Here is a 13,656-nt window from a genome sequence, read left to right on the forward strand (position 1 = left end):
TACAATATGCAGGGTACCTTTGCATCTTTTGCCACCATTGTGTGAATGAACCGTTCCAGTGCCACAGACAGAATTTTCCCATGACCTCAATCACCATGGGTTTCAGAAGAGCCATTTCAGACAGCCAGTTTGGTATAGTGGTTAAGTGCATGGACTCTTATCTGGGAGACCTGGGTTTGATTCCCTGCTCCTCCACTTGCACCTGCTGGAATAGCCTTGGGTCAGCCATAGCTCTCTCAAAGCGGTTCTCTCAAGAGTAATTCTCTCAGCCCCACCTACCTCACAGGGTGTCTGTTGTGGGGAGAGGAAGGGAAGGAGACTGTAAGATGCTCTGAGACTCCAAGTGAAGGGAGGGATATAAATTTAATCTCTTCTTCTCTCAGAGTTCTCTCAGCCCCATCTACCTCACAGGGTGTCTGTTGTGGGAGAGGAAGGGAAGGAGATTGCAAACTGCTCTGAGACTCCAAGTAAAGGGTGGGATATAAATTTAATCTCTTCTTCTCTCAGAGTTCTCTCAGCCCCATCTACCTCACAGGGTATCTGTTGTGGGAGAGGAAGGGAAGGAGATTGTAAACTGCTCTGAGACTCCAAGTGAAGGGTGGGATATAAATTTAATCTCTTCTTCTCTCAGAGTTCTCTCAGCCCCATCTACCTCACAGGGTGTCTGTTGTGGGGAGAGGAAGGGAAGGAGATTGTAAACCACTCTGAATGAAGGGTGGGGTAGAAATCTAACTCTTTTCTTGGAGCTGTACTCTCAAGAGCAGTTCTCTCAGAGCTCTCTCAGCCCCACCTACTTCACAGGGTGTCTGCTGTGAGGAGGGGAAGGGAAAGAAAATTGTAAACCGCTCTGGGACTTCAGGTAAAGGGTGGGGTATAAATCCAATCTCCTATTCTTCGTATGTTCACCAGTGCATCAAGTGAAATGCACAATCATTGCACAAGAAACAACCTTATGTAGGGTTTGGTGGCTGTCCCGCTGCTTCAGAGTCATTGGAAAGTGGGGGGGGGGGGGGAGGAAATGTCTGCTGGGCACTCCATTATTCCCTATGAAGACCGATTCCCATTGGGTATAATGGAGAATTGATCCGCAGGTATCTGGGGCTGGTGGGGGGGGCTGTTTTTTGAGATAGAGGCACCAAATTTTCAGCATAGCATCCAGTGCCTCTCCCCAAAAATACTCCCCGAGTTTCAAAAAGATTAGACCAGGGGGTCCAATTCTATGAGCCCCAAAAGAAGGTGCCCCTAGCCTTCATTATTTCCTATAGAAGGAAGGCATTTAAAGGGTGTGTGGTCCCTTTGAATGTGATGGCCAGAACTCCCTTTGGTGTTCAATGATGCTTGTCACAGCCTTGCTCCTGGCTCCACCCCCACTGTCTCCTGGCTCCATCCCCAAAGTCTCCTGGCTCCACCCCCAAAGTCCCTAGATATTTCTTGAATTGGACTTGGCAACCCTAACCTCATTGTCAAGCATAGTAGAATTCCATTGGTAATTGATTGTTTTAGGGTTCTCCATAAAGCTGGCCTGTGAAATATCATGGAGGACCAAGGTCTGTTAACTCTGTCATGCTTTCCCCCTCCCCCTCCTTACTTTATTGCTTGCAAAGTAGAAGTAGAGAGAAACAAAACTAACTTGAGAAAAAGTAATCAGCCACCTTCCCATACATTCCTGTTAGGGAGTGTGGCACATCTGGGGAAAGCAAGGACGGAGTCCTGATAACGCCATGAGAATGTAGACATTCATGATAGTTTATGTGTGAGAGCGCATCCCTCGCCCCCACCTTTTGAAGTATGCCTTAAAAGTATTGTATCAATGTATCTTTAGCATCACTCTCAAGAATCTGTTACATGGAAAGTATCGGCCTATCAATAAACGTAGTTTTGTATCAAACCTGACTTGTCATTGAAACCGCATGCTTGACACTCATGGCTTGGGTCATATTGCAAAATTGTGGTGTATTTGGACTTGCAAGACCAGATCCCAGATGATCATTGAAATCATGAAATCACAAATGCTGGTTTTGTCACCATCATCCCGCCCCCCTCCTCCCCAAGCCCCTGTGGATATTCCAGCCTTCATTCCAGGGAGAACGAACCAGGAGCAAGCCAGGCTGTCATATATGAAGCTGCCTTCTACTGAATCAGACCCTGGGTCCATCAAAGTCAGTATTGTCCGCTCAGACTGGCAGCGGCTCTCCAGGGTCTCAAGCTGAGGTTTTTCATGCCTACTTGCCTGGACCCTTTTTAGTTGGGGATGCCGGGGATTGAACCTGGGACCTTACATATGAGCATATGAAGCTGCCTTACATTGAATCAGACCCTTGGTCCATCAAAGTCAGTATTGTCTTCTCAGACTGGCAGCGGCTCTCCAGGGTCTCAAGCTGAGGTTTTTCACACCTACTTGCCTGGACCCTTTTTGGAGATGCCAGGGATTGAACCTGGGACCTTCTGCTTCCCAAGCAGATGCTCTACCACTGAGCCACCGTCCTTCCCCTTGCACATGAAAGCTGATACCCACTTTGTTGGCCAAACTTGTTTAACGTAAGAGCCACCTGGAATAAATGTGACATGTTTGAGAGCCGCAAGGCATGAACATCAGATGTTTGAGAGCTGCAAGAAAGGACATAAGGAAAACAGATGGAGGAGGGAAAGAGAGGTGGAAAGAAAGCAACTTTAACTTTGAATGCATTCTCCAAGCCGCTGATGGCTTGGCTTGGAAAAGTGATTTAAAGAGACAAATGCCTTCTCCAGTTTGGCTGATGGGGCGGTGGGGGCTTTGAGAGCCACCTTCTGCTTACTAAGCAGATGCTCTACCACTGAGCCACCGTCTACATTGATGCATCTTGCGAAAGCATCAGAAGAGACGTCGGCTGATTAGAACTTCCCTGGCAAAATAAGCAGGTCCCGCTCTTACGAATGTAGAAATATCCCCAGCAAGGGAGGGGCGGTACAGGAACAGAAGGGAGAGAGACGCTGGCATCAGCTTGCAACAATAATGTTTATACACAAAGCCTCAGCTACGGTATTCCTTGCAAAGCACATACCTGCTTGATAGTATGAAGGACAATTGATCATTAACTAGCATTACATATTTGTATGGCTGTCATTAGACCCCCAAGGCTATGCTGTTTACAATGCATCTGCGTCAGTCGAGTGCCACTGAAGTCACCCGGGGGTTCCATTTTGTGACTGAAAGAGAGTGTAGAAATCGACCTTGTTCTGGAATGCCACCTGGGGGCTCTGAAGGAAGCCGGTGGAACAAACGGGCAGATTTAGAGGGCATTGTTTATTAGAAGAGGAGCCCCGTGGCACAGAGTGGTGAAGCTGCAGTACTGCAGTCCAAAGCTTTGCTCATGACCTAAATTCAATCCCGGCAGAAGCTGGGTTCAGGTAGCCGGCTCAAGGTTGACTCAGCCTTCCAAGGTCAGTAAAATGAGTACTCAGGTTGCTGGGGGGGAAGTGTAGATGGCTGGGGAAGACAATGGCAAACCACCCCATAAAAAGTCTGCCGTGAAAACGTCATGATGCGATGTCGCCCCAGAGTCGGAAACGACTGGTGCTTGCACAGGGGACTACCTACCTTTACCTTTATTTATTAGACCAGTGTGGTATAGTGTTTTGAATAGTGAATGTCATACTAGGACAGGGGTGGCCAAACTGTGACTCAGGAGCCACACGTGGCTCTTTCTCACATATCGTGTAGCTCTTGAAGCGCCCCCCCCCCCCCATCAGCTGGCTTAGAAAAGCCACCTTCTTTTAAATCACATCTCCAAGCCAAGCCAGCCGGCAGCTTGGAGAATGAATTTAAAGTTGCTTTCTTTCCCCCTCCTCCCCTATCTATTTGCCTGCCTGCCTGACTTCCTGTCTTGTGGCTCTCAAACATCTGACATTCATGTTTTGCGGCTCTCGAACATCTGATGTTCATTCTATGTGGCTTTTACATTACTGTAAAAGCCACATAGGAGAGACTGACCAAGAGAGATCTTGGGGTCGTGGTAGATAACTCACTGAAAATGTCAAGACAGTGTGTGATTGCAATAAAAAAGGCCAATGCCATGCTGGGAATTATTAGGAAGGGAATTGAAAACAAATCAGCCAGTATCATAATGCCCCTGTATAAATCGATGGTGCGGTCTCATTTGGAATACTGTGTGCAATTCTGGTCACCGCACCTCAAAAAGAATATTATAGTATTGGAAAAAGTGCAGAAAAGGGCAACTAGAATGATTAAAGGTTTGAAACACTTTCCCTATGAAGAAAGGTTAAAAGGCTTGGGGCTCTTTAGCTTGGAGAAACGTCGACTACGGGGTGACATGATAGAGGTTTACAAGATTATGCATGGGATGGAGAAAGTAGAGAAAGAAGTCGTTTTCTCCCTTTCTCACAATACAAGAACTCGTGGGCATTCAATTAAATTGCTGAGCAGTCAGGTTAAAACGGATAAAAGGAAGTACTTCTTCACCCAAAGGGTGATTAGCATGTGGAATTCACTGCCACAGCACATGAGGTGGTGGTGGCGGCTACAAGCATAGCCAGCTTCAAGAGGGGATTGGATAAAAACATGGAGCAGAGGTCCTTCAGTGTTTATTAGCCACACTATATATGTGTGTGTGTGTGTGTGTGCGCGCACACACACATATATTGGCCACTGTGTGACACAGAGTGTTGGACTGGATGGGCCATTGGCCTGATCCAGCATGGCTTCTCTTATGTTCTTATGCATAAGTAACTGGGCAATTATAGCTGGGATTGGATCAAAGTGGTTGGTAAGATCTGTGAATAGCACTAAATTTACATTCAAATACAAGAGTCAACAGAGTGAACAGAATTTCTGTATGAGAAGAAGTGTGCATGCACACAAAAACTCGTACCTTGAATAAAACTTTGTTGGTCTTAAAGGGGCCACTGAACCCATACTTTTTTCTATTCAGGCCTCAGATTCAGCAGGAGCTCACAGAAGCACAGCTCCTGAACCTCTCTGAAGGTTTCCCCTCCTCCTCCCCACCTATCTTGTCCATTGAATAGGAGGTGCAGCTGCATAACAGTCCCTGGATTAGGAGAGCGGGCAGCCAGCCAGCCGCCAGGGGCTTTGCTATGCCTCCAGCAGCCCTCATTTACCCCTGGAGAAGCCCAAGCCACCCTTTCTCCACTTCTTCTGTGATTTTGGGTGCAGGTGGCTTGCTGGCCTTTTGACTGGAGGGGAGGGCAAGGAGAACCCTGGCCAAATGAAGGATCTCTAGCCAGCCTAGGGTTGCCAAGTCCAATTCATGAAATATCTGGGGACTTTGGGGGTGGAGCCAGGAGACTTTGGGGGCAGAGCCAGGAGCAAGGGTGTGACAAGCATAATTGAACTCCAAAGGGAGCTCTGGCCGTCACATTTCAAGGGACAGCACACCTTTTCAATGCCTTCCTTCCACAGGAAATAATGAAGGATAGGGGCACCTTCTTTTGGGGCTCATAGAATTGGACCCCCTGGTCCAATATTTTTGAAACTTAGGGAGTATATTGGGGAGAGCCTCTGGATGCTATACTGAAAATCTGGTGCCTCTACCTCAAAAAATAGGGCCCCAAAGCCCCAGATACCTGCGGATCAATTCTCCATTATTTCCTATGGGAATAAGCCTCCATAGGGAATCATGAGTTCCCAGCAAACATTTCCCTCCCCCCCCGCCCCGCTTTCTGATTACCCTGAGGCGGGTGGAGGGCCTCCAAACTGGGGGATCCCCTGCCCCCACCTGGGGATTGGCAACCCTAAGCCAGCCCAAGCAGGCCTCGCTCGCCCAGGGCTCTCCTTTCTTGCATCAGGTTGCTTTTGGCTGTGTGTGTGGGGGGGGGTCAGCATATGCTAATGAGTTATGCTAATGAGCTCCATCACCTATTTTTCTACAAAACTACCGCTGATTCTATTGCTTCAAACAGGGTTACTCACTTAGAAGGGCCCTAGAATTAAAGGTGCAATGATTGCTGCTAACGCTGCCTTGGCTTGTTGAAATTTCAGGCCTATCAAACAGCACCACCTGGTGGCTTGAGTTCAAACTTGCTGCAGAGTTGCTTTATTTTATTTTTGTAGTAAATCTAGTTCAGGCGTCTGAAGGTCTGCAGTGCTTGCATCCATCCAGCACTTGTCAGTGCTGCCACATGTTCAGAATCACACATATTCAAATCCTGCATACAGAGCATCACTGCCCCAGACAGAGAATTCCAACAATACACTGTGGCTAATAGCTACTAACGGATCTCTGCTCCATATGCTTATCCATTCCCTTCTTGAAGCTGGCTATGCTTGTAGCTGCCACCACCTCCTGTGGCAGTGAATATTTAGAGGTGGAAGCTGGAGAGTAAAGGGTTTGGGTAGGTGAAGGTCCCCAGATATTTCTTCAGTTTGGACCTGGCAACCCAAACTCAGATTTAGTTCTATTACAAATGAGGATTCAAAATCACAATCTTCGTAAATGATGCTGATTTGGCTATAGATTATTATTTGCTTTAGGCCCTAGTTTTGTAATTCTTTGGAAATATTTCCTTTGTGCCTAATAGAATGAATTGTAGGCTATTTCTTAATTGCAGAATGGTAAAGCCACAGTACTGCGGTCTGAACTCTCTGCTCATGATCTGAGTTTGATTCCGGCGGAAGCTGGTTCAGGTAGCCGGCTCAAGGTTAGCCTTCCATCCTTCCGAGGTCAGTAAAATGAGTACCCAGCTTGCTGGGGGGAAAGCGTAGATGACTGGGGAAGGCAATGGCAAACCACCCCGTAAAAAAGTCTGCTATGAAAACGCCATTATGCGATGTCACCCCAGAGTCTGAAACGACTGGTGCTTGCACAGGGAACCTTTCCTTTTTCCTTTTCTTAATTGTTACGGTAATACCTAGTGTATTATGTCTTGTTTTTGTAAATTGTTTGTTACATGCATCCAATGATCTAGACTGGATTTTTGTACGTTGGATTTATATTTTTATTATCTATATATTCCCTATGCTCCCTTTGTATTGGATTAGATTTAATACAAAAAAAAAATTACAACTTTTAACACGGTGCCCGCGATGCATTCTCAGTGGCGCTCTTGATTCACGATCCCTAACCAATCCGAGTTCTGCCTTTGAAGTACATCTCGCGGGTGGGAACTTTCGCGAGACTCGGATGACTCACGATATCCTCCCAGAATCCTCTGCTCTTCCTTTTCCCGGCGGTAGAGAACGTCTTCGGGTAAGTCGTATGGGGTTGTTTAGGGCCTGGCTTTGCATCCGCCACGGAATGCCGCCATCCCGCGAGGGAGGCCCCGGAGATCACGCCGCATAGAGAGGGGAGACGTATAACCGGCCGCCTGCCGCGGCATTTCCGAATTCGGGGACTGAGAAGCGGGGGAATCGCTCGGTCTCGGTTAGAAGCGGCGAAAATGGCCGCTCTTGTAAAGAGGGGGGCCTGCAAAGGCCCGGATGTTGAAGAGCCGGCTTTAGCAGTCGCGTGGCAGCAATGGGGAGGAAAGAGCATTATGGGAAATTTCGGCGCAAGCTGGAAAAGGAGAAGGAACCGAAGCGTTTGGTAGGCTTGTAGACATTAAAGGTAGGGATGCCTTTGGGACGGGGTCCAAACGAATTGCTGCGTTTGCTTAGCCAGCCAATATGCAGAGAGCATAATCTTAGGCTGCGATCACACACACTCTAAACAGTGTTCTTTCAGTGCACTTTCCAGTTGGAGTTTACCAGGTTATGCAGTGAAATCCAGTTGGATTGAAAGTGCATTATTTAGTGTATGTGATAGCAGCCTTAGAGTCCCAGCAAGGGACCCCTGTTAGAGGGGTGCGTGTGTGTGTGGCGTTGATGAGTCGGTGGTGTATAAATGCAAGAGGGATGGCCATTTTTTTCATCGTTTCCATACATTCTGAAGGCTGCAACTTTCATATTAATCAGACTGCGTTCTTGTCAGAGTGGTCGTTCAGCGGCACTGAGAAGGTTTGCAGTATTAGTTCTTGAAAGCTAAGAACATCTGGTCAGCCTCAAACAAAGAAAATTTTAACAGCTTGGTTAAAACCCATAAGGCCCAGACAGGAGTAGTATATTGCCTTTGTGCTCTGCGCGTGCGGGTTTTTTTAGGCCATGGCCTTGTGAAACAGTGAAAAGGCTCTTTTGACTCTTAAAAATGTGTACCCTAAAAATAATATTTGTCTTTTAAAATGCTATTGGGTTCCAGTTATGCTGTAGACTTAAGAGGGCTACCCTCTGAAAAAAAACGTATTAACGTATTGCAGTTGAGTGTTTACACTGGTTTTTTTTGTAGTTGGTGAACTTTTTCAGCTGTAATGTTGTGATTCTAGGTGTACAATCTTGGTTCACAGTTATTCCACTGAAATCAATGGCCTTAGAATGGAGTAATTATATATAGGATTGTATTCTATGGAAGTGAAGTAAAGGTTTGGGAAATGGTTTGCTTTTTCTTCTGTTTAGATATAAATTTAGGGACAGAAAACCATCTGATTAAAAACTACAGCTGCAATGATGACTTTCTTAGGACACCTTTGGATTAACTCATGAAAATACTGTGATTGCTGAGCAGCTTTGCATAAATGATCTCACAGTCTCTTGGGTACTTCAGAGAGCACAGATGCCCTTCTGTTGCAAATCTAAGTCATAACTTTTCCAAACGTTTCTTAGATAATACCTGAAAATGGTCCGCTACTCGCTTGATCCAGAAAACCCCACAAAATGTAAGTAAATTCCTCAAGTGCTTGTTTGAAACACTTTAGACATAATTACATTTATTTGTTTTAACATGTTTATTAACTAACATTCTACCTTGTGCAACTCAAAGTGTATTGCAATGTAAATAAAACTACAATTACAAAAAAAAAGAACACAGTTTGAAATCACATTTAGGATGTATTAAGATTTCAGTGCTCATTTTCTTTCCCATGCAGCATGCAAGTCAAGGGGCTCCAATCTTCGAGTCCACTTTAAGGTATGTGGAATCTAACTCTGATTTTTTTTTTCTCCTGAAAGCATGAGTATGGACTTCAGCATACCTTTTGCTTGGTATCATGTATTCAGTAATGTTTTAAAATTGCACAGTCACTAGACATGTGAGTTTTGTAAACATCAGTGGAATACATGTACTATAGAGTGTAACTTTGATTTTTGTTGAACTGTACAGAGTAAACTTAGCTTCTAGTACCATCATCCCTTAATATAATTTGCTGTAAACTGTGATTTCTGCATATGTAATAAATAAAAGGAAAATATAAGAGATAAGTAAAGTAGATGCTTTTTCCAGGGCCTGTTCATTGCCATAGACTCCAAATTGCCTCAAATCTTGTCATTCGTAGTTTATTAAGAAATTATGTTGCACCTGAGTGCTTTCCCAGTTCCATGTGCATAATAAGAACTTTCTGCCATCAACATACCACAACCAGGAAAAATCACAGATTGCATAACAATTCTAATAGTAGCTCTTATGTAGAAGAAGAAGATATGGGATTTATATCCCACCCTCCACTTTGAATCTCAGAGTGGTCACAATCTCCTTTTACCTTTCCCCCCCACAACAGACACCATGTGAGGTTAGTGGGACTGAGAGAGCTCTCCCAGAAGCTGCCCTTTTAAGGACAACTCTGCAGTAGCAATGGCTGACCCAAGGCCATTCCAGCAGCTGCAAGTGGAGGAGTGGGGAATCAGACGCGGTTCTCCCAGATAGGAGTCCGCACTTAATGACTACACCAAATTGGTTCTCCAGTTTATATCACTTGCCTTGATTAGACTGTCCATTAAGAATAAAAACTAAGCATTTGCAGAATATTTTGTACAACAGTCAGGGATCATTGTATTTATTTTTGGGGGGAGGGAGGAGTTTTGTAACTGCCGTGATGACTGTTAGGACACCTTTGGATTTATCGTGAAAACACCAGTTTGCTCTGAGCAGTTACTTCTCCAGTTAAGTTTTCATTGCTGTACGGATTTTAGGTGGTAATTATGCAAAGCTCTTAAATGTCTTGAGTAACTGACTGCAGGGTTTTTAGCCTATTTACCTCTAAGGAATGTGTAGACCAGCCAGGGATGCTGATTGTGTTGCTCTTTTTCTCCTTTCCAGAATACACGTGAGACAGCCCAAGCTATCAAGGGTATGCACATTCGGAAGGCCACCAAGTACTTAAAAGACGTGACGCTGAAGAAACAGTGTGTGCCCTTTCGCCGCTACAATGGTGGGGTTGGCAGATGTGCTCAGGTATGATGATATAAGTCTCTATGAAGAACAAAGGGGGGTAGATATGTTACTGTTGGTTGGACAGAAGAGTGCTATAACGGATTAACGTGGGGAGGAAACTGACAATCAGCTAGGGTGTGCCCATCAGTGCAGCCACAATGAGTGTGTGAGATTATTGCAGCCCTGTGCAGAAAGCGTGCACACAATGCGTGGATGAAACAGTTTAAAGTTTTGTTTGATCTGCCAGCTTGCCTGCCTGTCCATCTGGGCCCTGCAATGTTTAATTCAGAGGGAGATTATGTTCACTGCATTTGAAACTAGGTCTCTGCAAGCACTGAAAAATCCCAGGAGCAAGACAAGCAGGTACTGTACTGTGTGACTGTTTCCTTTTGATGGATAGATCCAAGTGGGCAGCCGTGTTGGTCTGAAGCAGCAGAACAAAGTAGGAGTCAAGTGCACCTTTAAGACCAACAGAGTTTTATTCAGAATGTCAGCTTTTGTGTGCCGGTTTGGTGTCGTGGTTAAGTGTGCAGACTCTTATCTGGGAGAACCGAGTTTGATTCCCCACTTCTCCACTTGCTCCTGCTGGAATGGCCTTGGGTCAGCCAGAGCTATCACATGAGTTGTCCTTGAAAGGGCAGCTGCTGTGAGAGCCCTCTCAGCCCCACCCCCTCACAGGTTGTCTGTTGTGGGGGGAGAAGATATAGGAGATTGTGAGCTCCTCTGAGTCTGCAATTCTTCTAAATTCTAAATCTGCAATTCTTCACTAGGCACGCTTCATCCGATGAAGCGTGCTTAGAGCACACGAGAGCTTACATTCTGAATAAAACTTTGTTGGTCTTCGAGGTGAAACTTGACTCCTACTTTGTCCTTCTGATGGAGTAATTTTATTTTTTAATTGTTTATTTCTAATGTTTTTGCTTATTGTTGTTAAGTCGGTTGCGGTCGGCCCTGAGCCCCTTTGTGGGATATGGCAGACTAGAAATTAACAAAAATAAATAAATCCGTTTAATATGGAGCTTGCATATGTGCGAGATAGAAGTGTTTTATGAGGAACCGGTTTAGCTGTAAAGTTGCTGGGGTGCGTAGCACAGCTGTGGTTTCGTGCATCAGTTGCGTTCCGCTGTGTGGTTGCTGTGATGACTTTCTTAGGACACCTTTGGATTAACCGTGAAAAGAAATTTTAGTTCTGAGCAACCATTGGAAAGGGAAGCCGCACGAATCTTCTTGCTTAAAAGGAAGCTCAATACGGCATTCTTCACGTTGTAGGCCAAGCAGTGGGGCTGGACGCAGGGGCGTTGGCCGAAGAAGAGCGCGGAGTTCCTCCTGCACATGCTCAAGAATGCTGAGAGCAATGCTGAGTTGAAGGTAAAACTTGGGTGCTGGTTGTTGCACAGGGAACTGGAAAAGGGGCTGTGGCTTGGGAATGGTCTAGGTCAGGGGAGCCATATTGTGTGGCTCTTGAAATGCCCACTGTCCCATTAGCCAGCTTGGAGAAGGCATTTGAAATCACTTCTCCAAGCCAGGTGGTGGCTTGAAGGATGCATTTAAAGAGAAAGTTGCTTTCTTTGCACCTCCCCCTCATCTATTTGATTGCCTTCCCTCCTCCCTTCCTTGAGGCTCTCAAACATCTGACGTTCATGTCTTGCAGCTCTCAGTCGTCTGATGTTTATGCTTTATGGCTCTTCCGTTAAGCAAGTTTGGCCACCCCTTGGTCTAGGTATTTGACAGCCCTTAAGTAAGATTCCCACATGAAGCTTTTCGCAGATTGGCAGCAGCTCTCAGGCAGAGGTCCCTCATCGCCTACTGCCTGGTCCTTTATAACTGGAACTGCCAGAGGTTGAACTTGGGATCTTCGGCATGCAAAGCAGAGGTTCTCCCACTAAGCCACACCCCCCCCATTCCAGAATTAGAAACACCTCAGCTGCTTATTGAGAAATCAGGACAAAATTGAGATAATTAAAAAAAAATGTAATAGTAGTGCCATTAGTAATGGGAACGGTATTGAAAACAGAAGTGAGGCAGGAAAGTGTTCAACAGAAGGCACAGAGATTGGACATTGTGGGGATGGAAAGAAGGAAAAGGCGATTCTGCTGCCTCCGGAATGAGACACTTGCAGAAAGCAAGATAGAAGGGGAAAGGAAATGATTGGGAGTTTAGTACTACAAAGGTGGTAACGGAAGCCATGAAAATTAACAGGATCATTCTGAGGTGTTTGGGAAGACCGTATTGTAAGGGGGCTGGGATTAACGAGATTGACCTTTAAAAGGTGCTAAGGGAACCTTTAGAACATTGTGGGGATAGAGACCATAGTAGAACTGGAGCTCAGGAAGGGTTTATAGGCAAATGGGAGGTTCACACAGCAATGCTGATATTGTGAACTTACACAGATCATGAGGAGAGCAGGAAGGGTTACATCAGTGCTTGGTTCTTGTGGCCCTTTCTTACACGCCCAGGGAAATACTGATTGCCACTTTGGGGTCAGCCAGCAAACCAGTTTGGCAAGGGATCCTGGAGGTTCTTGCCATCTTCTGAACTTAAAGTAATGGTCACTGTGTGGGGGGGAGGTATTTGTGAAGCTCCTGCATTGTGCAGGTGGTTGGACTAGATTACCCGGGATGTCCCTTCAAACTGTGATTCTGGTCCACTGTTGTATCAGTGGAAATAAAAAGAGCCTTGCTGTATCAGACCAATGGCCCATCTAGTGCAGGATCCTCTTGCACACGGTAGCTAGCCAACCAGTTCCTCTGGATGGCCAACAATAGGGCATAGAGGCTGAGACCTTCCCTGGATATTCCCTCCTGGTTTAGGGGATTAGTGCCTCTCAATGTGGAAGTTCCCTTCAGTAACCCAGGCTAGTAGTCACTGATAGATTTGTCTTCCATGACTCTATCTAATCCCCTGTTAAAGCTATTTATTCTTGGGGCCATCATGGCAGCAAATTCCATATTTTAATCATCTGTAAGCATTCTGTACTATAGGAACATTTGGCTTTCCAGGCCTGGGTTTTTTTGGGTGGGGGGGGGTCTTCACTTTGCTTGAGAAAGTCTACTTCGTTTGCTTGGGTTTGTAATGAGGGCTTTTTTTAAATGCTTCTCTCCCCAGGGTCTGGATGTGGATTCTCTGGTAATTGAGCACATTCAGGTCAACAAAGCTCCTAAAATGCGCAGGCGAACCTACAGGGCTCACGGTCGCATCAACCCCTATATGAGTTCCCCCTGCCACATTGAGATGATCCTCACGGAGAAGGAGCAGATTGTCCCCAAGCCAGAAGAAGAAGTTGCTCAGAAGAAGAAGGTATGACGCTACTCACCCTGTGGAATCTGAGTTTGGAATTGGATCGTGTGTGTTTTTATAATCAAGGCTTTTAAATATATTTAATAACAATTAAATGATAAGTTAACGCTGGTGCCCAAGAAATGACCTAAGCTATAATTCTGTTTTTACAGTAAGTATCATTTTGGTT

The 13,656-nt window shown here is 45.6% G+C and overlaps 1 protein-coding gene and 3 non-coding genes across 5 annotated transcripts in view; all 4 read left to right on the forward strand.

Moving 5' to 3' along the window:
* The first annotated feature begins 7,049 nt into the window (after positions 1–7,049).
* The window catches only part of RPL17 (ribosomal protein L17), a 456,550-nt gene continuing 449,943 nt past the window's right edge, over positions 7,050–13,656 (forward strand). Inside the window, exons 1-6 of one of the 2 annotated variants that reach the window (XM_060236185.1) lie at positions 7,050–7,202; positions 8,648–8,700; positions 8,911–8,951; positions 10,077–10,211; positions 11,460–11,558; positions 13,296–13,487. In XM_060236185.1, coding sequence (XP_060092168.1) covers positions 8,661–8,700; positions 8,911–8,951; positions 10,077–10,211; positions 11,460–11,558; positions 13,296–13,487 — 507 coding nt within the window. In that variant the 5' untranslated portion in view covers positions 7,050–7,202; positions 8,648–8,660. The remainder of the gene's footprint in view (positions 7,203–8,647; positions 8,701–8,910; positions 8,952–10,076; positions 10,212–11,459; positions 11,559–13,295; positions 13,488–13,656) is intronic. The other variant, XM_060236186.1, reaches the window with a different exon arrangement.
* LOC132570660 (small nucleolar RNA SNORD58) lies at positions 8,484–8,550 on the forward strand. The gene has a single exon (XR_009555359.1). It is a non-coding gene; the product is annotated as a small nucleolar RNA SNORD58 (small nucleolar RNA).
* LOC132570661 (small nucleolar RNA SNORD58) lies at positions 9,845–9,909 on the forward strand. The gene has a single exon (XR_009555360.1). It is a non-coding gene; the product is annotated as a small nucleolar RNA SNORD58 (small nucleolar RNA).
* LOC132570659 (small nucleolar RNA SNORD58) lies at positions 11,322–11,388 on the forward strand. The gene has a single exon (XR_009555358.1). It is a non-coding gene; the product is annotated as a small nucleolar RNA SNORD58 (small nucleolar RNA).

Source organism: Heteronotia binoei, chromosome 4 (genome assembly GCF_032191835.1).
Source record: "Heteronotia binoei isolate CCM8104 ecotype False Entrance Well chromosome 4, APGP_CSIRO_Hbin_v1, whole genome shotgun sequence".
Taxonomy (NCBI): Eukaryota; Metazoa; Chordata; class Lepidosauria; order Squamata; family Gekkonidae; genus Heteronotia; species Heteronotia binoei.